The 26,241-nt window shown below is 38.0% G+C and overlaps 1 protein-coding gene across 1 annotated transcript; it reads left to right on the top strand.

Annotated features, from left to right (window-relative positions):
- Positions 1-441: 441 nt before the first annotated feature.
- ARL14EPL (ADP ribosylation factor like GTPase 14 effector protein like) lies at positions 442-7,303 on the top strand. The gene is made up of 3 exons (XM_008048930.1): positions 442-537; positions 3,151-3,290; positions 6,906-7,303. Exons 1-3 carry the CDS (start codon positions 442-444, stop codon positions 7,126-7,128), a joined length of 459 nt encoding a protein of 152 aa, XP_008047121.1. The 3' UTR covers positions 7,129-7,303.
- Positions 7,304-26,241: the final 18,938 nt, after the last annotated feature.

The raw sequence follows: 26,241 nt of genomic DNA, 5'->3' as shown, positions 1-26,241 counted from the left end.
TGACTTCCATTTAACACAAGTTGTATTAGAAATTTGTCAGAAAACTTGAGTGAGGAGGACAGTGTTCTTAGAGGTCACCTTAAGAATAATATCTGAAGAGGTGATAGCTGAAACCATTTTTTCTTAAGCAGTAGAAGAAGGTCCCCAGTGTTGCCTGCTCCATAGAGGTCTATGATGCTAAGAACTATCAAAGGTACGATTGATTTGCTCATGGAACCCCTGAGAAGAGGTAGAGAAGAGCATAAGTAGAGTGGTCCGGGGGAGTTAGATGCAAGGTTTAAGAGTGAATGGGGAAAAAAGGAGCCAAGAGTGCAGATGAAGTCTGGCTTTGAAAAAAAGTGTGACTTCGAGGGGGCAGAAAAGAGTCATAAAATGAAGTTATGGGGATGTGTGGTATTAATATGCTTTACTTTTTTCCAGTTACTTTTTTAGAGATCAGAAATGAGTGAACATTCAGAGAGAACCAATTCAATTCAAGAGGGACTCACAGATCATAGTTCTTCTGAGAAAAACTGTCAAATTGGACAGAAACAGCTGGTATGATACACAGATTTTATGATTCCATGTCATTTGGGGACTACCTATTGGAGAATCTCTGAGATGGGTGGGAAGGTGGGCCTAGTCAGGATTTCACAGGAAGGATCTCTGCTACCCCACACTGATGGAGCTTTTTCTTCTCTTCATTCTGTTTACTGTTAAGCTGGTATCCCCTCACTTATCTTCTCATGCCTCTCATGTCTCCTGACTTTTAGCCCAGTGTTCTGTGCAATAAAATCCTGCCCTCGGAGTAGAATTTGTGGACTATATATTCAAATATTTTTATTTAACAAAACCTTATTTTGTTGTCATTATGTCATGTTATGGTCCTAAAACTAGGTATGTATTAACTTAAATAATCCTTATCATACAACACTATTGTTAACTCCATTTAACAAAAGGAGAAACTGAGGCTTAGAGAAGTAGAAACTTGCTTAAGGCATACCACTAACAAGTGGCAGAATGGAGAATTGAGAACAGGTAGACTTGCCTTGTGTCTCTGTTCTCAACCTCTTGCTGTGCTACACAGAATAGTAATAGATGATATTAAATTGTACTGATTTCATAGCCATACCTAATGCAGAACAGTTTCATAAGGTAAAGTTGGTAGAACAAACCCATATACATACAAATAGTTGAAATTTTGAAGAAACGCATTTGTATTATTTTAAACTGACTAGACTATTACTAAGCTAAACAAGCTGCAGAAAAACCTGTGAGATTCTGTAACTAATTTGTTACACTGAAACACATTTTTTTGGAGGGCAGGATCCTTGTAGTGCAGGCTTCCCCTACAAGGCAAATGTTCTAGGAACTCATTGGCATCAGTGAAACAGTTAGCATTCTTGTGAGAGACTGTAAAAAAAAAAAAAAAAATTACATTCTTTAAATGTGTTTCCCCATCTCATGATGGGTGATTTACAAGTGCACCTGCCCACACTGTGCTAAACTTTCAGCAGTTTTTGACCAAAAATGACATGACACTACTGCCCCACCCTTCCTATTCACTGGATCTTGCCCCAAGCAACACCTCCCCCGCCCCCCATGAAAAAAGACCTCAAAGGGAATCACTTTGCCAATGTGGAAGAGGTAAAACAAAAAAATGGTAGAAGCACTAAAAGACATCAGAATTGATGAGTTCAAAAACTGTTTTGAGCAATGGGGAAAGCATCTCAATAAGTGCATGCATCAAATGGAAAGTAAATATGTAAAAATAAATACATAATTTTTTACAAATAAATTCTGGGGTTTTTTGGAGCCAGCCCCCCCCCCATGTATGTCAGCTTATATGTTTTGGGGCTACTCAGATTTTTCTCACCTACAATCCTCCAGAAGAACATTCCATTTCCTCATGACATGTGCTGCATGTTCAAAATAAATAATCAGTACAATATTTGATTGAAGCATTTTGGGTTTTTTCTTTTCTTTTTTTTTTTTTTTTTTTGTCTTCCAGATCAGGTCCCATTTAATTTCTTTCTTTCTTTCTTTTTTCTTTTTGTCTTTTTTTTTCTATAGAGACAAGGTCTTGCTATGTTTCCTAGGCGGGTCTCAAATTCCTGGGCTTATGCAATGCTCCCACTTCAGTCTCCCAAAGTGCAGAGATAGAGGTGTGAACTACCACGCCTGGTCCTCTTTTTGTTTTTTATTTTATTATTATTTTTTGAGTCAGGTACTCACTCTGTCATCCAGGCTGGAGTACAGTGACATGATCAGGGCTTACCACAGCCTTGACCTTCTGGGCTCAGGCAATCCTTCCACTTCAGCCTCCTGAGTAGCTAGGACTACTGGTGTGCCACCACAATTGGCTTTTTAAAATATTATTTCTATTTTTGTAGAGACGAGGTCTTGCCATTTGCCTAAACTTGTCTTGAGCTCCTGGGTTCAAGCAATCCTTCTGTCTCAGCCTCCTAAAGTGCTGGGATTATAGGCATGAGCTGCCATGCCTCACCCATATTTGATTTCCAATTATAAAAGTCCCCCAACAGAAACTTTTGAAAATCTTCCATAACACTCTAGAAAGTCATTCTAGCAAGATTTTTTTGTTCAAGTCTGAAATTGACTGGGAGTGGATCCTTCAGGTGTCTACATTCCAACTGGAGCCCGGATGAGTCTACACTCCCCAGACAGAGAGTAGCTCTGAAACACATTCCAGAGGATATCCCACTAAGGGGAAGGACAATTTGTACTTTCTTTTCTCCCTGTGACTTGAGACACTTTATATGGGCTTCTTCAGATAACAGCTGAGGAAAGGCCTTTACTAACTTATCCTTATCCACTGTGAAATGCTAATTCCGCTGTTCATCCTCATCAAACTGGCAAACTGGTTGGTGTTTTGCAGGTATAAAAATAATTCTTCTGTTTCCCCCTGATTATTTTTTTACATTTTTATTATCTGAATTTTATATTTTGTATTTTTTTATTCAGAGAGAATGCCCTAATTTCAGAAAATATACCATCTTTAGAAACTTAATTAAACTGTTTATTTCTCTGTGTAAAGGGTATATACTTTCATGCCATTATGGTGAAAGGTACAGAAAGTTCATTTTGAGACAATGTAGGACAGATAAAACTATTTTATGTTTTTACTGCTAATAAATTTTATTTGTTTCACAGCAACAAATAGAGCGGCAGTTAAAATGCTTGGCATTTCAAAACCCTGGACCACAAGTAGCAGACTTTAACCCTGAAACAAGGCAGCAGAAAAAGAAAGCACGGATGTCAAAGATGAATGAGTATTTTTCTGCAAAATACAAGTAAGGCCACGATTTGTTATATTTGACTTGTGGGATTATAAAATTCATGATTTCTTGGCAAAGCAAAGTTATTAAAGGTTGTCTCTTTTTTTATTATTTAAAAATGTATCTTCTAAAGTGCAATAGCATCCATGTGCCTGAAAGTTAGCAACCTCAAGAAATAGAGAAATAGACTATAATCCCAAAGTAGAAATCAATTTTTAAAAAAAGCTTCAACAGCCCTGCACTAGAGTAATGCATTTAGTAGGGAAGATGTTGAAAATAGTAAAGATGTATTATTAGGAGGAGAAATAACATACCCACGAGAATAGATTCAGGATATCAAATGGGCACAGGACTACCATTAAGTACAATAATAGTGCATCAGAAGTATAAACTAAGCAAACCACAAAGGAAATGGTTTATAAATTTGACTATAATAAAATTAATAATTTATGCCCATTAAAACACACCCTGGCTGGGCTCGGTGGCTCCTGGCTGTAGTCCCAGCACTTTGAGAGGTTGAGGTGAGGGAATTGCCTGAGATGAGGGGATTGCCTGAGCCCATGGGTTTGAGAACAGCTTGGGCGAATTGGCGAGACCTCATCTCTGCAACAAATAAAAAAATTAGCCAGGCGTGCTAGCATGTGTCTGTAGTTCTGGCTGCTTGGAAGGTTGAGGCAAGATTGCCTGAGCCCAGAAAGTCGACGCTGTGGTGACTGTGAGCGTGCCACTGTACTCCAGCCTGGGTGATGGAGTGAGACTCCAACTCAAAAAAAAAAAGACACCCTAGACTGGGTGCAATGGCTCAAGCCTGTAAGCCCAGCACTTTGGGAGGCCAAGGGGAGAGGATTGCCTGAATCCAGGGGTTCAAGACCAGCCTGGGCAACTTGGTGGGACCTCATCTACAATATATATATTTTTAAAAATTAACTGGGAATGGGAGTGTGCACCTGTAGTTCGGGCTACTTGGAAGGCTGAGATGGAAGGATCACCTGAGCCCAGCAGGTCTATGCTGGGGTGGCTGTGAGTATGCCACTGCATTCCTGTCTGGGCAACACAGTGAGACTCTGACTCACACACACACAAAAAGGCACCCTAAAAACATTGAAAGATAAATTACATAGAGGGAGAAATTATAATATTAAAAAAATCAGTATCCAAAAAATATAAAAAGTCTTACAAATCAATAAGAAATATATAAACATCTTAATCGAAAAACTAATAAAATATTGAGCAGGCATTTCACAGAAGAAATGGCTAGTAAACATTCAGAACACTGAACCTCATCAGTACATTGTGAAGTGCCACACTTCCTAGATAGGCAAAGAGTTTAGTCTGCTGATATCAACATTGATGAAGCTTTGAAACATAAGTTGAGTATAGAAAGGAATAAGTACTATTTCCCATGCAATAAACCTGCACACGTACCTCTTGAATCAAAATAGCAAAAAAAACCAAAAGCTGTAAGCACTATTTAAAAACAGCTTGGCATTACCTATGTGCCTTAAGTCCTGATATTTTCACTCCTGAGTATATACCCTGGAGAAAGTCTAGCACATGTAAAAGGGGAGACACATTAAAGAATTGTCAGTGTAATAGCAAAGAAAATAAAGTGTTAATAATCTAGAGGTCCATAAATAGTGGAAAAGATAAATAACTTGTACTGTATTCATACAGAAGAATACACATAGAAGTGAAAATATTTGAATACAGCTATATTTAATATCATGGAAGAATTTCAAATCACTAAGTGTAATAAAAAAGTAAATTACAGAAAAAATACAATATGCTTGGGGATACGTACTTATGTGGCATCACTAAGAGTAAAACAAGGAAATGATTTTTATAAGGTGAAGTTCCTTTTGGATGGCTGGGTAGAGGGATCCAATGGGTGGGGCATGAAGAGGACTTCACAAATGTAATATTCTTTTATTAAGATGGCAGTTGGCATACAGAACTTTGCTTTATTCGTCTTTATTTATGTACTATATATGTTTTGTATACTTTTATGTGTGTGAGAGTTGGGAATTTTTACAAAAGATAGCATCAGGTGGGCAGGAAAATCATAAACTCTGTCTCAATGTCTGAGTCAAGTCATGGGATCATTTGGGTTAAGGCCAAAGGAGAAGGACAGACTCTGACCTGTGCTTCAGGTTGGTTTCAGGGCCACCCCAGCCCGTTATTCCTACAATAGATTGTAAATCTCCTCTTCTGCTAAATTTCCTGAGGGGCTTGGGAAGGGTCTCATTCTATAGATGAAGCACTTTAAGTGTAAATCCTCATTAGATGGCATTCCTGCTACAGTGTGATAATCAGGCAGCAAATATGCATACTGACTGATTCTCACCCTCACCTGCTTTACTGGAGAAGGGAAGAGGATAGAACACATTACTGAACTGAACAGAAGAGGAGGCATTATGCTGGCTTGGGAACAAAGGGTGCAGAAGTACGTGATTCTGCCACGCTAGCTTAGGGCCAGCCTTTTTTTTTACCTCAACCAGCAATAATGGATATGAGTTGTGTAGAGGCTAAGGCTTTCCAGCAGCTCTGTTTTGATGGAGTTATTTCAAAATGATTTGTTTTTGAAAGGGTGGTAGAATTATTGTGCCCTGACCATGTTGTAGAGGCTGACAGAGAAATTGTGGGGATCCAAAGCTAGGTCTCTACTTTGGTACTCTCCCCTGGTGCAGAGCATCTTGCCTCCAACCCAGAACTTAACGATGTCTGATCCTGCCGTCTTGGTCACCTGCTTTCTCCCTTCACACTGGGTAAAAAACAGATTCAGAAGGGAACAGAAGAAATGGCAGAAACCTAGAGACAGCTAGAGAAAGAGTTTTTCTTTCTTTAAATGGTCATAGTGTAGTAATTGAAGGTTCTAATTTTGAGTCATTAAAAAATGTAATCATTGCATTCAGTATAGTGCTTTTAAGAAAGAAAAAAAGAGTCTAAGTTATTAGGAGAAAAAATCCATAAAGAATGGTCATATTTTAAAGAAAAAATTGTCACTTGGATAAATCTATAGTCAGCTATTCCTCATTATTTTCTTAGGTAGATTATTACATTCCTCAGCAATACTGGAAAAATGAAGTATTATTCAAGATCAGCAGTTCCCAATGCTCTTGGCATCAGGGACCAGTTTTATGGAAGACAATTTTTCCATGGTTGGGGGAAGGAGGCTGAAGGGGGGAAGAATGGAATCTTCGGGCATCAGATTCTCCTAACGCACATGCAACCTAGATCCCTCACATGCACAATTCAAAATTGGGCCTGTGCGCCTATGAGAATCTAGGTGCTGATGATCTGACAAGAGATGGAGCTCCACTCACCCACAGCTCACCTCCTGCTGTGTGGTCTGGTTCCTAACAAGCCACTGACTAACACTGGTCCATGGCTGGGGGTTGGGAATCCCCATCTAGACAACAAGCCTGGCTGCACTGGAAATTGTTTGATCTATACTGACTGGATTTCCCACATCACTGCCATAAAATATTCTCGAGTGTTTCTGGGCAATCTTCAGGACATTGGTTTATCAGGGTCAAAGGGTCATGTATATGAAGCTTGCAGTACAATAATCTATTCTCAATGCTGAGAATAGGTGCGTTGTTGTGTTAGCATCATGCTTTTCCTTTGTAGAGTGACGAGGAAGTATGACAAGAGTGGCAGGCTCATCTGTAACGATGCTGACCTGTGCGACTGCTTGGAGAAGAACTGCCTGGGCTGCTTCTACCCCTGCCCCAAGTGTAACTCCAACAAGTGTGGACCTGAGTGCCGCTGCAACCGGCGGTGGGTTTATGATGCCATTGTCACTGAATCTGGAGAAGTCATCAGCAGGCTGCCATTTAACGTTCCTGACTAGTAGCTCTTACATGTGGACTGATTTACTTCTTCTGACACATTTAAGTTGACCTCTTTATCTTGGGTGAATTTTAGGGCATGGGAAAAAAGGTTGGGAAAATGTAATTGAAACTCATGCTTTCTCAAGCTGAAGGACAGTGTCAATGGGCCTTAATTCCATAACTTTCTTACTGTGTTTTCATACATTCCTTAACTTGTGCCCAAAGAATGTGACAATGGATGGACCAGCATCTCTCATCAGCACTCTGTATCTACTCTACCTTCAACTTAAAAATCTCTTCCCTCTTTGCTGACACCTGAGAAAACGTAGCTTCAATATTTTCAGAACTCAGCTGAGAGCTTTTCTTACGAAGTCTGGCAATTAAGTTCATGAACTCATATTAGAAAAAGTGTTACCTCCTTCATTGCTGAATATCACTGCAGTCACCTTTGAAGTACTCCCCTTGGGAAGCTATGCACCAACGCCAGTGCCTAATCTACCCATCAAAGCAGTTTTGGAACTCTTTTTCTGGAATGGCCATCAATGCTGTTGTTGTATTACCCTTGACAACCTGAATGTCATCAAAATGTCTTCCTTTCAATATTTCCTTTATCTTCAGGTAAAGAAAAAGTCATTAGGGCCAGATCAGGTGAGTGTGAAGGGTGCTCCAATACAGTTATTTGTTTGCTGGCTAAAAACTCCCTCACAGACCACGCTGTGTGAGCTGGAGCGTTGTCATTATGCAAGAGCTCCTTCGGGACCCTTTTTGCACATACTTTTCTCAAGCTAAGATTTTCAGTTAAGATTTTTCTGTTTCTCTTTTGATGTTTATTTGGTTTGCTATGCTTCTCACAGTCAGCCAATGATTTTGACGCACAATTCGATTAATTTTTTGTAGTGTTTTTGTTGGTTTTGCTTGTTACCGGTCATCCTGACCTCTCTTCATCAGTGACATTTTTTCTCCCTTTAGAAAAATGTTTAATCCATTTGCACACTGCCATTTTCTTTCTGGCATTATCCCCATAAACTTGGACTAACATGTCCCTGATTTCACTTCCACTCTTGACAAGTTTAACAAGAAATTTTTTTAAATATATGTTTTATTTTAAAGATGTGGGGTACAATTAACAAGAAATTTAATGATCGTTCATTGTTCTAATTCAAGCTCTGACAGTCTCACAATGGCACACAAAAACATGCAACAACAATAATGAATGCCACTCAGCAAGACACCACTACACATCAACATGAACAACAGTTGTGAGACACTGATAAACCCAGGATATGAAACCTTACCAAGTTGTTTGTACAGTGCTGCCAATTTAAGTGCAAGGTGGTAAGTTCGCTAACTTAATTGTCAGGTGTCATATATAGAACATAGAATTATATATGCTTCTACACTGTTGATGAGAGTACAAATTAGTTCAACTTCTATAGCAAACAGGGTGACAATTTCTAAAAGAACTAGAAATTGACCTTCCATACGACCCAGCAATCCCCCTTCTGGGAATATACCTGGAGGAACTCAGATCATTCTACAAAAAAGATGCCTGAGAATGCATACTTATTACAGCACAATTCACAATAGCAGAAACACAGAACCAAAGATAAGTAGACTGGATTTTTAAAATGTGGGACATATACACGATGGAATATTGCGCAGCCATAAAGAAGGACAAAACTGTGGACCTCGCAGCAACATGGATGGATTTAATCATCATACTCAGTGATCTATCACAGAAACAAAGAACTAAGTACCATATGTTCTCAGTTAGAACATAATGTGGATCCTGAACAAATCAGTGTTCTTTCCAAGATACCATGTTTCTCCCAAATTTGCCCAATTTTAAAACTCCCTAAGTGTTTTTTAATAATAATACACGTTCCTGAGCCTTATCCCAAACCTCAGAAATTAGAACCTTTTGGGATGAAACTTTGGACTCCATATTTTTAAACAAGCATCCCAGGTAAGTCTCATGATCAAACACATTTGAAAAACATTGCCTTTATCATCAATTGTCTTATTTTGGCACTAAAAAGCAATCCTAGGCAAATTATTATTAAAGTCTCCTTCCCTTCTGGCTCCTCTTAGCATTTAGTCTTAAGCATTAGATAACATCATCTGGTTTAAAATGATCTAGTTTTAAAAATGTATTGGCAAATTATATTGGTAAGTTTTCCAGGTAAAGCAAAAAAATAAAATAAAGTAAAAAAATTATATAATTACTAAGCAGACACCTCATACTGCCTTTATGAAAGCCTAGTAAAATATCTGATGAAGTGTATTTTTAGAAAACAGGTTATTTCATCTTGATCTGATGCCAATTTAATGCATTTCATAATAGCCTCCTGCAATAAGTAATTATTGCAAAAATAAATTTATGTGAATTGTCAGAAACCTATTTTGCAAGTGTCTAATTTTTATCACAAAGTGAAGAAAGCTCTTCAGCTATTTGAACTAAATTCAGATTAACAAGGAGTGCAGCTGTACTATCTGATTACATTAGCCAAGGAAATTGTCTTGTCAGTATGACAGCATTTTTCTCTCTTCTGCTTTGCTGTCTTTCAATACTGTGTGTCTTCATGAATATGTATAGAAATTGAAGGGAAGCTATTTTACAGAAGGTCATTTAAATATAAACTGGTACATACAGAAGGATTTACATAAATTACCCTGTGCTCATTTATGCAAGGATTTTGGACTGCAATGCCATATCACATCAGGTTGTGTGACGACTTTGAGTATAATTTGTGAGAATTAAGGATCTGTACAGTGTCTGAGACAATCCTTCTGTACTTCCCCTTCTGACTCCCCTCACCCAAAATGACATCCTGCATCTATTGCAGGTATAGACCTTGGGACACTTAACTCAGAGAAAAAAAATTTTAACTTCTCTTTTAATAAAAGTGAGCAATGCTGTCTTGGGTATTTTGTGAGTATTTTGTCAGATGGTAGTTCTGTAATGCCATGGAAACTTTTAGACATTGACATGAGTGAGGTTTTGGTGTTTGGCCATGCGGGCTGTTTGCGGCTTAAGTCCAGAGGGTGCCTTTTACATAGACTACTGTACAATGCCAATGCCCCTTAAAGTTGTACATAATAACCCTGCAGATAGGTGCCATTCGATAGGTAGATTTCTTGATTGTCCATCATTTCCTGTCACATACTCTGTGCTAGGCATTTTGTGCTTTAGACTAGCTCAAAATATTGTATAAAATACTTTTTTAAAATGTTTGTTTTTAACCTGTACAATGACTATTTGTATACCTAACTCTGAATTGTACCCATTTTTAAAATAAAAAAAATTTTGTAAAGTCCTTATGTCTTTTCCTCTTTCCTTCTACTCTTTTCTTTTGTCCTCATTCTCTGTGATGTCTATAACAGTGGAAGATAGCTTAGGCTAAAACTGTTTTTAGGATAACAGTTCATCTCTATGATCTAACCTAAGCAGTTTTTATACTTTTTTTATTTTTTCAAAATCTACATTTTAATCCCAGATTTAGAATATTCTTTTTCATATTCACAGATTTGCTAGAAGTCTGCTTTTCCACAGTATTTTTCTCCACTCTGTGAAAAGGAAATTACTTTCTTATCATCCCCATCCATGTCTAATAAGCAATTGATTACTTAAGCATCATATTCAACTTGAAAAATGTTTGTTTTGTGTTTGTAGTTTTAGCAGGTTATTTTCCCCTCACTATTGTGTGGTTCTCTCTCTCTCTCTCTCTCTCTCTGTGTATCTGTGTGTGTGTGTGTGTGTGTGTGTGTGTGTGTGTGTGTGTGTGTGTTTTAATTGGACAAAATTTAGATCAGATATAATGAATTCAGAGAGATTAGTGACTGAGTTTAATTCTTTTTCCTTCAGTAATGCATTTGGGCCAGGTGCAGTGGCTCACACCTGTAATCCTAGGACTTTGACGGAGGACTCAGGTGGGAGGATTGCTTGAGCCTATTAGTTCAAGACCAGCCTAGGCAACCTAGTGAGACTTTGTCTCTACAGAAAAAAAAAATCGAAAAATTAGCAGGATGGAGTGGCACATATCTGTAGCCCCAGCTACTTGGGAGGCTGAGGTAGAAGGACAGACTGAGCCCAGGAGGTCAAGGCTGCTATGAGCTATGACTGTGCCACTACACTCCAGCCTGGGCAACAGAGTGAGACCTTGACTTAACAATAAAAATACTGCATTCAATATCCTTGTGTGCTTAATAGATATACTACTTATCGGCCCATCATTTATTGATTTACTCATTTACCAAGCACCTCTTATGTGCCAGACACTTTACTAGGGGCTAAGGATACAATGGGTAATGGAAAAACCCTCAAACATGATCTCTGCCTTTATAGACTTTAAGGAGTAGTGGAGGGGGGAGAGGGAGATAAGGAGAGCATAATCAAGTGACCACACCAATGAATGTGAAAAGAGCAATAGGGGAGAGGAATTATAAGGAAATCTTTACATAGTCTGAGTGGTCACAGAAGTCTTCTCTAAGGGAGTGATCAAAGTTCTGAGATTTGAAAGGTAAGTCATATGTAAGAAGATGGGGGTGGAGAGAGAATGTATTTTGGCAGAGTAGAGAGCATGTCCCAAGGTCTGTGGCAGGAAAGGGCAGAGCATGTTCCAGATACTGTGTGGTTGGAGAGGAGCACGAGAAACTTCTGTAGAGTAGATGGTGGTAGTGTTATGCCAGGCCTTTCAGTCATGTTAAGGAATTTGTTCTATGCCTAAAAAACAGTAGGAAAGTGCTCAAGTGCTTTAAGAAGGGTTTGAGGGAGAGTGACTCAGTCATACTTGTATTTTTTAAAGACTGCTCTGGCAAGGAAAATAGATGGAGGGTAGGTTGTGATGGAAGAGATATGTGGGTTGAGGAAGGTAGAGAAACCACAGATGCCTCCCAGTATCCTGGTTTTCATGATCAAATACATGATATGTCCAACCACTGAGCCAAGGCACACTGGGAAAAGGCGAGGCTTGGGGAATGCTCAGGACTACAGTTGCTGAATCATATGTGAGTTGTATGTTTAGTTTTGTAAGAAAATGCTAAAGTGTTTTTCCAGAGTGGCTGTATCATTTTGCACTCCCACCAGCAATGTATGAGACGTTCACTTTTTCCACATCCTTGCCAGCATTTGGTGTTGCTACTATTTTTTATTTTAACTGTTCTGCTAGATGTACACTGATATCTTATTGTGGTCTTAATTTGCATTTTCTACTGGCTGAATGATTGAATTTGCTATCTGTATGCCATTCTCAATGAAAGATCTCATGTCTTTTACCTGTTTTCTAATTAAATTATTTTATTTTTTGCTGTTGTGTTCTGAGAGTTCTTTATATATTCTAGATATGAGTTCTTTGTCAGATATACGGTTTGTAAATATTTTTCCCTCAATCTCTAGTCTTTCTCTTCATTTGCCTAATAAAATCTTTCATAGGGCAAAGTTTTAATTCTGATGAAGTTCAGTTTATATTTTCATCTTTTATGAATTGTATTATTGGTGTCATGTTGAAGAGTTCTTATCCAAGATCATTGTCCCAAGTATTTTCTCTTACATTATCTTCTACAAGTTTAATGTGATCCATTTTGAGTTAATGTTTGTATAAAATGTGAGATGTGAAGGTCAGGCCAAGGTTCCTTTTTTGCCTGTGATATCCAATTGTTTCAGCACCATTTATTGAAAAAACTCCATTGAATTGCTTTTGCACCCTTGTCAAAAGTCAGTTGACTTTTGTGTAAGGCTATTTTGGGGTTATCTATTCTGTTACATTGATCTGTATATCTATTCCTCTGCCAGTGCCACACATTCTTATTTATGGTAGATATATAATGTCTTAAAATTAGGTAGAGTAATTCCTTCCCTTTTACTTTTCTTTTTAAACATTGTTTTTTTTTTAAAAAAACAAACCATTATTGTCCATCTGTCTTTCCATATACATTTTAGATTAATCTTGTCCATATCTACAAAAAAATCTTGCTAGAATTTTAATTTGGGAAGAACTGACATCTCTACTACCTTGACTCTTTCAATGCATGAACATGGCATATCTATTTATTTAGATCTTCTTTGACATCATTTTTTGTAGTTTTTCCATCATTATTTTATAGTTTTGGGCATACAAGTGTGTGTTTTGTTAGATTTGCAATTTCATGTTTCTTTTTTCTGAGCAACTGTAAGAGGTATTGTATTTTTAATTTCAGTGTTTACTGATAACATATAGAAGTACAATTGATTTTTGCATATTGATCTTATATCCTTTAACTTTGCTGAACTCACTTATTAGTTCTAAAAGAGTCTTTGCAGATTACAAAAAACTTTTTGAAATTTTCTATGTAGATAGAATTTGTCATCTGCAAATAAGGACATTTTTATTTCTTCCTTTCTAATCTGTAGGCTTGTTTTGGTCTTTTTCTTTCTTTATTGCGTTCACTAGACTTCCCATTACTGTGTTCGATAGCAGTGGTGGGAGCAGACAACCTTACCTTGTTCCTGATCCAAGGGATTTCACTTAAAACAGGTTTTACCACTTCCTTTCCTATGCCATGGTTTCTGAACAGAAATCTGTCATTTGAATTGTTTCCCTCATAAGTAATGCATTGTTTCTCTCCAATTAATTTTTTTGTTTTTATCTTTCAGAAGTTGAGTTAAAATATATCTTGAAAATATACCTGTTGTTAGGTTATCTCATGACAGCCTGGCAAGAGAGAAAGTCAAGTTTCCCCGTTTAGCCTTTGCTGGTGGGAGTGAAGACAGTGTGTGTGTGTGTGTGTGTGTGTGTGGTGTCTTTGGTTGAACTAGAGGCGTTATTATCAAAAAGTATTCTGTCTTGCTTGGTTGCCCCTTTCTTGGTCCTTTGGCTACGGGGACCGGGCTTTCAAGGGCTTATTTCATCTGTGCCCATTGGCATCTGTGGATTGCTGGCTTCTCCATTACCCTGTTTTTGAATACCAGAGATGTATGAAGTACAAAGTAACCCTAAGGTACTTGCCACTATGTCATTCCTCATATCCAAGGTTCCTAGTCAGTTTGCCTTCTTCTCTTTACCTTTCAGAGTCATCTTATATTTGTTTTATTCATAATATCCAAAGTTTTTAGCTATAGTTAGTAAGAAGACTAAAAAACAAAGACATATACACCATCTTCCTGGAAATGAAAGTCCCTTGTTGGGTTTTGATATCAAGGTAATGCTAGCCTCATAAGTGGAGTCAAGGACTACTTTCTTTTTCTTTTCTCTGGAAGGCTTTGTTTCAGGTGAAAATTTTCATCCTTAAATGTTTGTTGGAACTGACCAGGGAAACCACTGGGTCTGGAGGGTTTTCTTGTTTGTTTTCTTTTTCTTTTTTAATAGGAAGGTTTGAAATATTACATTATTTAAATAATGTTTAATATTTAATCCATTTCTTTAAAAATAGTTATATTTTGTTTTCTTTTACTATTTCTTATGTTTTATATATTACACAATATTATATATTGCGCTTGAAATTATTTTATCTAGATTTTCAAATTTGTGAAAAATGTCGGACAAAATACACTCATTACGATTTTTAACTATCAACTATTTCCCAAAAAATTTAATTATAAATGATTCAAAGAGTAGTACAAATTGATATCCTTTCAGTAGACTCTTTTCCTCCTTTAGTTATTCAGAGTTGAATTCTGCAGCTTATACACAAAACACCCTAACTAATGTAGCTACTATCCAGAAAATGAAGAGATACATATGTAGTTGTAGCACATTGCTTGTCAAAAAATTTCCACAAAAAAAGGTATTCTTTCTCTTTCTGAGATATACCTAACACCTGATTTAAGAGGCGTAAGCTAAGAGCTTTCTGTTTCCTTTTAACATACCTGTACCAAGTGTGCTCCCTGTAATGAGAATTGAAAAAGTGTTGATGCACCTCATAAAAGATTTCAATAGAAATAGAATAAAAATAGCCTTGCTTTGGAGGAATTACTACAAGCAAGTACCAGAGAGAGGAAAGAAGTAAGACAAAGAAAGGGAGGGAGGCGGGAATGCTTATTCTTTGAACTGCTTTAGATTCAGAATGGCATTCTAGCTTTGAATTTTTCTATACAGTACTTGGAAGCAGAATAGCAGGAAATTACATTATTTCTATGATTTTTCATCTATTCTTGAAAGATGAGGGTTATATGTGTTCTGTAATTTTTATTAATAATCCATTTTCTTAAAAGCTATATAGAAAAGAAAAAAATACATGAATGCTTTTGGCTCCCTCTGCTGGTCATTTATATGTACTTTCGATTTAGCACAACAAATTAAGACAACTATTTTTCAAGTGGATTTGGAGTTTTGTTTTGTTTTTTAAGATTACGTCAGTGTGATTGTAATGAGATTTTCCCCTCTTATTTGGATTGAAAGATTATTTTCTCAAAAGTTTCTTTCAGACCAGGCATGGTAGCTGACACCTATAATTCCAACACTTTGGAAGGCCAAGACAAGAGGATCTCTTGAGGCCAGAAGTTAGAGACCAGCCTGGGTGGCATAGCAAGACCTTGCAGCTAAGAAAAATAAACTTAAAAATTAGCCAGGTATGGTGACGTGGTCTTGTAATTCTAGCTACTCAGGAGGCCAAGACATGAGGATTGCTTGAGCCCAGGTGTTAAAGGCTGTGGTGAGCTGTGATTGTGTCACTGCACTCCAGCCTGGGTGACAGAGTGAGACAGTATTTATTCAAAAAAAAAAAAAGAAGAGAAAAAAGAGAGAGAAAGAAACAGGTGGAGAGAGAGAGAGCAAGATGAGAGGGAAGAAGAGAGAGAAGGAGGGAGGGAAGGAGGTTTATTATTTTGGTGTCTTTTTAAACTTCAAAATTATAACTAAAAATAAAAGATACATTTAGCAGAAAAATAAAATTTAGACAATATTTTAGATAAAATGCTGAACTCCCCCTATGCCTCCAACTTTGTTCCATAGTCCCATGACAATGCCTCTTTTGGTCTAGTCAATTCCTGAGCCATTCTACACAGCAGCTAGTTACACCTTTCGCCTTTTTTACACACCACTTCTTCATCACTTCTTCATCCTCTCAGCAGTGATGTCTCCTTGGAAATGATAAAGGCCATCCAATGCATAACTTTGACATCCTGATGATCTCTCCTGCCTAAAGCCCTGGTAAGAATTTCTATCTGTGCCTCTTCTTGCCTCCATTCCCCCAATTTCAATGAAGCAAAGTTCTCTCCTGTCATAGAACAGCCAATTGGAATAGATCTCCTTTGCCCAGATTTTTTAGAAACTGCACTGTATCAATCATTGTTTCTTCTTTGCACTCTTGCTGTTTGTTGGCTTTTTTCATGATTAGCCTATGCTTATTGTTTATGTCTTATTGTTAGGGTCTTTCAACTGCAAATAGCTCTAGCTAATTTAAGCCAGAAAGGACCCACCAAGTCAAAGGAAATGCACAAGAGCTTGGGACTCCAGAAGAAAAGGCACTAGGGCAGTTTTCTGAGTTGGGTAACAGCACTCCATGAACTGTGTCATCAAGGACCAATTGCAGGCACTTAGCTGAACTGGGAGAGAAACTGAAATGTCAGAAGTCAGACTTGCTAATTAAAGTAACAAGCCAAAAATGAAAGATAAGACTTTAATCACTTGCTGTGATGGTATGTGCGAAATTCTAAAACCAGATTGATGTGAGATTTAATGAAATAATGCTTGTAACGTATTAAAAACAATCCTGGGCACAGAGAAAACATACTGTGATAAATGGAGACTATCCTTATGTATTCAGAGCACCCACAGTGCCCTGTGCTGTCACATCAGTCATAGCACTTTTTTACTTTGCTGTGAATGGTTTTGACTTCACATTGGTGTGCAAGATTCTTAGAAGGATGAATTGTGTGTGTGTGTGTGTGTGTGTGTGTGTGTGTGTGTGTGTGTGTGTGTGTGTTTAATACAAGATCCCTAGCATAGAGCTTGGTAAAAGGTAAATATTCAATAACTGCATGTTGGATAAATGTAAGAGACCTCATGAATTACGTGTGAAGGGAATATGAAAGTAAAATAGAAAGTAAATAAGAAAGTGTGGCTATGCAATGTCCTCTGAGTTTCCTAGACAGTAACATAAGTTATTTTATTAAATCTTTGGCTACCACCTTTACTTTTTTGGTTCCACTTGATGAATATGTTGAACCTTTGTTCAAATAAAATTCAAGAGTCTATCAAACAAGCTTTTTTGCCTATACCACCACCATTAGCATCATCATTACTCTGAAAATTGTCTTTAAGTCCTTTTAGCAACCATTGAAAATTGACCAATTTTCTTGGTCAGATTGTCTGAAAAGAAATCTCTGTTGCAAGTTAGGTTCCTCAGGAAACAGAATCTGAGATGAGATTCAGATGCAGAACATTGAGTGCTTACTGCTTAGTACTCTAGAAAGGGAGGAAAAGGAAACAGGGTAGAGTAGAGGAAGAGGGTGGGCTACAATGCGGTCACTAAAAGCACTCAGCAGCTACCTCCCTAGTCCCCCCCCCAAGCCCACCCCCCCTCCACCCCGCCAGGGAGCTGTGAGGTTGAAATGGTTCTTTGAAGGTTTCTGAGTTGGCATTTGGGGACACAGAGGTGTACTAGAGCTGGCTCATTCCAGCTTGGGAGGTGACTGTATGCATCTCTTCCCAACATGTATTCATTGAGCACAGATTTGTAGCTTGACATGGGTCATAGTAGAAACATTTACACTATAGAAATTGGCAAGTGCTACCAATTAGAACTTCCTTTTGGCTTCCTTCAGAGATCTGGTTGTTGGCTACAACCAGTAAGATACAGGCTGCCCTGAGGTGGACATGACCTTGGGCTGGGTGGTGAGGCAATTCTTGAATAGGACTTGACAGCTAGGCAATGTGAGCCAGCGACCTCCACAGCAGCTGTGGGAATACATTCTTCCTCCCGAAGGAAGGATGTGGGCAGCATAGCACAGCATTCATGACTGTCCCCACGATCTATTTGTGCTGCTAGGAGAATACACAGAGACGATGATATGTCTAAGTTTTATAAGTGTCATTTTGACAGCAATATTCTCTTATAATTTAAAAAATTGAAAACAGTTAATAGATTTTTTTAAAATAAGCTTTATCTTTTAGAATAGTTTTAGAATACAGAAAAATTGTGAAGATAACGCAAAAAGTTACCATATACTCCACACCCAATCTCCCCTATTATTGACATCTTGGATTAGTATGGCATATTTGTCACAATTAAGGAGTCAATACTGATAAATTATTAGCTAAAGTCCAAACTTTATCCAGATTTCTTAGTTTTTACCTAATGTCCTTCTTCTGTTCCAGGATCCCATCCACATTACATTAAGTCATCACATCTCCTTAACCTCCTCTTGACGGCGACAGTTTCTCAGATTTTTCTTTTTTTTTTTTTTTAAATGACCTTGAAGTTTTGAGCAGTTAGACAGGTATTACATAGATGATGCTTGAATTAGGATTTGTCTGATGTTTTTTTCATGGTTGAACCGAGTTCTGAGTTTTGGAAGGAAGATCACAGAATCTGCCATTTTCATGACATCATACCAAGAGTACTTACTAGCAACACCATTGATCATTGTTGATGTTGTTCTTGGTCACCTGACTGAGGTAGCACTTGTTAGAATTCTTCACCATGAAGTTACCCCTCTTTCCCTTTTACATACAGTACTCTTTGGAAGGAAGTCACTATGTGTAGCCCATAATTAAGGAGTGGGAAGATATACCTCCCCCTCTTTTTGGGGGAGGGCATTTATATCCATTATTTGTGATTCTGCACAGGACATTTTGTCTCCTCTCCCATTTTAAACCTTTAGTTTAAAAATCCACAGTTACTTATTTACCAAGTTTGACTTGAATTAACATATTCTGTCGCACAAAAATAAAGAAAAAGTCATGAGGAAATCAAAACACTATTTTGTAGACACATTTGGAACTGAGTATTTGAATATCACTTTATTGCAACATGAAAGTATTGTGAAGTATCTTGAGTTCTAGAAAGATACCACAATGAAAATGCAATATTTTAACTCATTTTTCAAGGTCTTAATAAAACTTACTCATTTCACAATGGAGAAGGTCAAGGAATCAAGAAACGTCATGTGTTTAGGGGCATGTATTATTTCTCTTTGAATATAGTGTTCACAGATTTCTATGCCCTTTGACACACCATTTAACTACATTGGCTTTCCAACTGAGGTGATAAACCTTCATCGTAAAAGGGTTTGAATTAGTTTCGGTTTATCTGTCAGGTACCAGCACAATGAGGCATGATGTGGTCTCCAAGGAAGCATAAGAACGGACCTATGCCTTTACAACCTTTGGCTAACAATAAAACACAATCACATATGATTCTTTGCTAAAATATTTGCTTTGTCAAATAACCCTTCTTCAAGTCCAGAGAAGGGGATTAGGTGGTATGTATAGCAGAAAGCATAAGCTGAGTTGGGTTCTTGAAGTCTTGAAGGTTTGAATTCTCCACACAGATACTATTGGCACTTGGACTGGACAATTCATCATTGTGTGAGACTGAGATTCCTGCACATTTATATATCAGTAGCATTCCTAAGGCATGATAACAACCATAATAACCATACCTAATCCCATCAGGAGAATATATCACAAAGAAGAAGATTCTAGACACAGAATCAAGAATGAACATGGCCTACTGGAACAACGAAGAGATTGGGTAGAGTCATACAAATCGTTATGTACTTACCCAGGGCTCTAAGGGTGCAGTTTAGAACTTCTCTCACTATTTAACTTGTTAGAAGCAATGCTATGCTGACTGATTCTGAAGGAGGGAAACTGCATGCATCTTGTGAATTTATTAATCCAAGCAAACAGTAAAGAGAAAACCTTTTAAAATCTTGTGTAAATAAAAGATAGGTAATTATGTTGAAGAGATATATGCTTGCACTCTTTCCAAATGCAGTAATTTTTTTTTTTTTTGCATTGAATTCTCACTCTGTCACCCAGCCTAAAGTGCAGTGACATGATTACAGCTCACTGGAACCTCTACCTTCTGAGCTCAGGTGATCCTTCCATCTCAGTCTTCCAAGTAGCTGGGAGTACAGGCATGGGCCAGCATGCCTGGCTAATATATTTTATTTTTTTGTAGAGTTGAGGTCTCACTATGTTGCCCAGGCTAGTCTTAAACTCCTAGGCTCAAGTGATCCTCCCAGTTTGGTCTCCCAAAATGCTGGGATTACAAGGCATCAGGCCCAGTCAAATGCAGTAATATTAATAATTTACTTTGGGACTTTCCTTTACACAAAGAAATCTTAAGTAAATTTTTATAATAATCAACAAATTAATCTTATTAAAAATTACCATAAGAATGATGTTAATGTTTAGATTCAGCAAAGTATTTTTCTTGGTATATAACCTATTTTAGTACCTAATATAAAACATTCCGAGACATATAACTAATTCTCTTTATTTTCATTATTTTTTGAATAATGCCTTTACTATTTTTATTAAAACGACTGATTCTCATTATTGAAAGCACAAATAAAACAGAGAAGTATAAAGCAGAGGATAAAAAAATTACAGAAAATTTACCAACCAGAAATAATGGTGAACATGAACCAAACCTAACTCCAGTAACTGCTCTATGGATACTTATAGCTAGATCTCAATCTATATGCCATATATCTAATATCCATATATCTATATGCCATATAGCTAATAGAAATGATTTTATTAAAATGGATAAGAGAAGAAAAAAACTGAAGAAATGTCTGTATTTTAGAGTTGTTTCTTTAACAAAGAGATGCTTGTTCTTAAAATATTCATCTAAGAGAGGGGTCACACACTCAAATGACTTTAGGAGTAGTGACAATGTGATTCATGAAGCAAGCTATTGATATTAAGTTGCTTGTGTTGTTTTCAAATTACAAATCTCTCTGTTTACATGGCCTGTGTCATAGCTGATATTCTGTATAATACTTAATTCCTCAAAACTGTCAAGGTTATCAAAAACAAGAAAAGTCTGAGAAACCATCACAGTCAAGAGGAGGTTAAGGAGAAGTGATGACTAAATGTAATATGAGTGGGATCCTGGAACAGAAATGAGCAAGCAAAATATTTCCATAGCCCATGAGCCATATTTAGACTAGAATTCCCCAGATCATCATCTTTGCAAATTTATAAAAAAATTATTAAAAACTTAAAAAAGTTATAGTCAATTTATTTTTAAATGATGCATTTCATTTAAGATAGCATTTTAAAATTTCTGTTCTGAGTCTCCAGTGTCCGTTATACCATTCTCTATGTCTTTGCATATACTTAGTTTAGTTCCCACTTATAAGTAAGAACACGAGGTATTTGGTTTTCTGTTCCTGAGTTAGTTTGCTTAGGATAATATTCTCTAATTCCATCCAAGTTGCTGCAAAAGACATTATTTCATTCTTTTTGATAGCTGAGTAGTATTCTATAGTGTATATATACCACATTTTTATTATCAACTGAATAGTTGATGGACATTTACGTTGATTCTACACGTCTGCAATTGTGAAATGTCCTGTAACGAACATGCTGATGCAGTATCTTTTTTATATAGCGACCTCTGTTCCTTAGGGTAGATACCTAGTAGTGGGATCGCTAGATTAAATGGTATATCTACTTTAGTTCTTTGAGTATGATGAATGTAATAGTACTTTACATATCATTATTAACTCTGAACATAAATAGCTTCGATTCCCACTAAGACAATATAGACTGGCAGAATGGATTTTAAAAAACACAACCCAAATATCTGCTGCCTTCAAGAGACCCAATTAACTCACAAAGTTTCCTATAGACTCAAGGTAAAAGGGTGGGGAAAAATATTCCACACAAATGAAAACGAAAAACAAACTGGAATAGTCATTCTCATATCAGATAAAACAGACTCTAAATTAACAACAGTAAATACATAAATAAATAACCCAAAGACAAGCTATTATATAATGATAAAGGGAACAATCCAACGAGAAGACATAATTTTAAATATATATGCACTTAATACCAGACCCCCCAGTTTTATAAAACAAATTCTACTAGAGCTAAAAGAGAAGATAGAGAGCAATACAATAATAGTGGAAGACTTCAACATTTCACTGATAACAATAGAGAGATCATCAAGACAGAAAGTCAACAAAGAAGCATTGTAGTTAAAATGAACTCTAGAACAAATGGACATCTATAGAACATTCCACCCCCAAACTACAGAATATACATTTTTCTCATCAGCACATGGAACATTCTCCAAGATAGACCATATGACAGGCCACAAATGAAATCTCAATCAATTCAAAAAAATCAAAATCATATCAAGCAGCTTCTCAGATCACAGTGAAATTATACTAGAAATAAACTCCAGAAGAACTTGCAAAATCAAACAAAAATGTGAAAGTTAAGCAATTTGCTCCTAAATGATCTTTGGGTCAACAATGAAATCAAAGTAGAAGTTAAATAATCTCTTGAAACAAATAACGGCAATGAAATCAAAACCTCTGGGACACAGCCAAAGCTGTGTTCAGAGAAAAACTGATAGTGCTTAGGGGCTACATTAACAAAACTGAAAGATGGTATATTGATAACCTAACATCACACTTTAAGAAATTAGAAAACATGAACAAACCAACCCAAAGCTAGCAGAAGAAAAGAAATAAAGATCAGAGCAGAACTAAATGAAATTGACATTTTTAAAAAATACAAGAGACCAATGAAACAAAAAGTTGGTTATTTGAAAAGATAAACAAAATTGATAGACCACTAGCTAGATTGAATAGTGGTTTAGCCTGTAATCCCGCGCCTTTGGGAGGCTGAGGTGAGGGGATTGCCTGAGCCCGCGGGTTCGAGACCCGCCTGGACAGCGAGACTTCATCTCTACAATACATCAAAAAATCAGCCGGGTGTGGTAGCGCATGCCTGTAATTCCGGCTGCTCGGAAGGCTGAGGCGGAAACTGTGGTGGCTGGGAGCGGCCACTGCACTCCAGTCTGGGTGACCGAGTGAGACTCCAACTCTTAAAAAAAAAAAAAAAGAAATGAAGAGAGAAGACTCAAATTAGCTTACTCAGAAATGAAAGTGGAGACATTACAACTGATATGACAGAAATGCAAAAGATCATTTAAGACTATTATGAACACCTTTATGCAAACAAACAAACTAGAAAATCTAGAGAAAATGAATACATTCTTGGAAACATCACGAAGAGATAGAAACCCCAAATAGACCAATAATGAGTAGTGAGACAAAAACAATAATTAGAAGTCTCCCAGCAAAAAAAATTCCAGGACCTCACAGCAGTCTTCTCAGAAGAAACCCTAAAAGCCAGAAGGGCCCCATCTGGTTCCTTCTCATTTGGGTAGACTATTTCCTCTTATTGAGGTTTGCGGAATGCTTACATAGGCATTGCAGGATTCCCTTGGTTTTATATAGCCTTGGTGTGGTGAGTTTCTCAATTGTCAGTTGTGGCAGTCCTGTGCTGGGTACCTGCACTGGTTCATGGTGTCCTGAGTGGCCAAGTGGCTTGGAAAATGGTGTTAACTGAGGTTTGGAATCAGGTCTTTCCAAAAGCTGAGGTATTATATCTGATGTGGTGGTCTATACCGTTGACCTCTGGCTAGGAGGTGGCGCTGTGGAAGAAAGCCAGCTCTGCTGGTGGTCCTGGGGTTTCTGCTTGGTGTGATTTGCTCCAAGGAATTGCCCTGCCAGCTTAGGTTGAGGGTAAGACTCTGGGAATTTCCCAGGTTCTCTGTTTTGAGCCTTTGAGAGGTGTGCAGGGGAAAGGAGCGGAAGCACAAAGTCTGCACTCTTGGCTACCTTAGTGGGAATTGGGGGAGAGTCTCAGGCCACTGGCTGTTGTGCAGAGCAGGCACAGAAGCATTCACAAGGGGTGTGACAGATTGCTATGGCAATGTGTCCCACCCAGCTCCCATCTTGGCCTCAGGCAATCTGCAATCTGAATTTCAGGGTGCTGCCAGCCTTAGGACCTCAGCTGTTCTCAGGCAGCCTACCCAGCCAGGAACTAACTGCAGCTGAGGAGTTTGCCCATGGGGCCTATCCCCTTCCAGGCTGGCTAGAAAGTAGCTGCACCACCTGCAAAGGTTGAGCTCCTGGGAAATGGTGGCTGGCACTGCTCGAGACTTTCTTTTGTCCTGCACCATTCCGTGGTAGAGCAAGGCTGTGGGTAAGGCAGTTTCCTGTGAGGGACTGGAATCCCACACGGCTCAGGGGATCCTGCATGTTCACAGCAGGAGCACAGAATTCCCGAATTCTCCTCACTCACCTTCCGCACTGCATCCAGAGGCTGTGGTGACTATGGTGGTGCAGGCAAGCATCTGGCCAGTTCCAGCCCAGACTGAAGGAATTTTTTCCTTTTCTTTGCATTAAGTGGTAACTATCACCCCTTTGGAGACTTGTGGGCCATGCTGCTGGTTCCATTTCTCTCTGGGTGCTGAGGAAACTCTCTCATCTTGGTTTAGTCTGTAGGAGAAACTCACTTGAGCCTAAATTATAGTTTTTTTATAGAGTTAATGTTCACTAAATGCTAAAGCATCCCATTGCTGAGTTCTTCATTTTTCATTAATCTCTTGGGTGACTTATTTTCTTTGTTTTTATTTTTTATTTTAAAGATGTGGGGTACAATTCAGGGTTAGGTATACAAATGTTCATTATGCAGGTACCCTTGTTGATGAGGTATGCCCCTCCCTCCCCTAGCAGTTTTCCTAAAAAACCAATCCCGCCCCCTCCCCTGGCAGTTTCTCACTACTATCAATTCCTTTCTTATAGTATTATGATAATTGTTCAAAGTCTACTTATGAGTGAGAACATATGGTACTCTGTTCTTTGCTTCTGTGATAGATCACTGAATATGATAGACTCTAAATCCATCCAAGTTGCTGGGAAGTCCATATGTTTGGCCTTCACTATAGCTGCATAATATTCCACTGTGTATGTGTATCACATTTTTTTAAATCCATCCCAGCTTCAATGGGCAGAATGGTTGGTTCCAAGTTTTTGCTATTGTGGATAAAGCTGCAACAGACATGTGTGTGCAGGTATCTTTTGTAGAATGATTTGAGTTCCTCCAGGTATATTCCCAATAGGGGGATTGCTGGGTTATATACAAAATCAATTTCTGGTTCTTTCAGAAATCACTACACTGTCTTCCAAAGAGGTTGCACTCATTTATATTCCCACCAGCAGTGTAGAAGCGTTCCTTTTGATCTGCGTCCTCACCAGCATCTGTTGGTGTTTGTTTTATTAATGATGGCCATTCTTACTGGTTAGGTGGTATCTCAATGTGGTTTTGATTTGTGTTTCTCTAATGATTAGTGGGGTTGAGCACTTTTTCATGTGTCTGTTGGCTGCCCATATATCTTCTTTCAAGAAGTGTCTATTTATGTTTTGCCCACTTTTTTTTTGTTGTTTGCTGCGCCCATCTTTGTCCTTTTCCACCATTTTCAGCCCCTCCAGAGCTTGAAGGACCCGGCAAGGGACACTTTTCTTTAGGAAATTCACCCAGGCTGATAAGGCAAGAATATATAGTCTCCATATATTCTTTAGGGAGCAGGAAGATACCTTTAGGTGGTGGGGGAAGGGTCTTACTGCCATGGCCTATATAGACAGACAACCCAGTGTCCACCTAGAAATCCTTTGTGGCTCAAGGGGAGAGGAACTTCCTACTGGCTGTTACATTCCTAGAAGATATATACAATTCTCTAAAAGTGCAGACCTCAGGCTCTACTCTCCAGTAGTTAAAACTCAGATAAATCTATTCCCTCAGATGCATTCCAGGATTTCAGTTCCCCAGCCCTCCCCTCCCACCCACTGCAGATGTTGAACCAGCCTGCACCCTGGGCATGGAGCCTACTTGGTCACAGTGGATGATTTTTGAGATGTGTATTTGGATCCGATTTGCTAGGATCTTGTTGAGAATTTTTGCATCTGTGTTCAAAAGGGATATTAGCCTGTAGTTGTCTTTTTTTGTTGGATCTTTATCTGATTTGGGTATCAGTGTGATGTTAGCTTTGTAAAATGATTTGGAGAGAATTCTATTTTTCTCAATTGCCTGGAATACTTTCAATAGGATTGGTATCAGCTCCTCCTTGTACGTTTTGTAGAATTCTGCTGGAAAGCCATCTGGTCCAGGGCTTTT

This window comes from Carlito syrichta, unplaced genomic scaffold (genome assembly GCF_000164805.1).
Source record: "Carlito syrichta isolate Samal-C Ts95f unplaced genomic scaffold, Tarsius_syrichta-2.0.1 Scaffold129867, whole genome shotgun sequence".
Lineage (NCBI taxonomy): Eukaryota > Metazoa > Chordata > Mammalia > Primates > Tarsiidae > Carlito > Carlito syrichta.
This window is presented reverse-complemented; position numbering and strand designations above follow the sequence as displayed.

Coding starts and splice junctions, on each gene's coding strand:
- ARL14EPL (XM_008048930.1), top strand. CDS start 442: ATGAGTGAACATTCAGAGAGAACCAATTCAATTCAAGAGGGACTCACA. Junction 538..3,150: donor AAATTGGACAGAAACAGCTG/GTATGATACACA, acceptor TTTGTTTCACAG/CAACAAATAGAGCGGCAGTT. Junction 3,291..6,905: donor TATTTTTCTGCAAAATACAA/GTAAGGCCACGA, acceptor TTTCCTTTGTAG/AGTGACGAGGAAGTATGACA.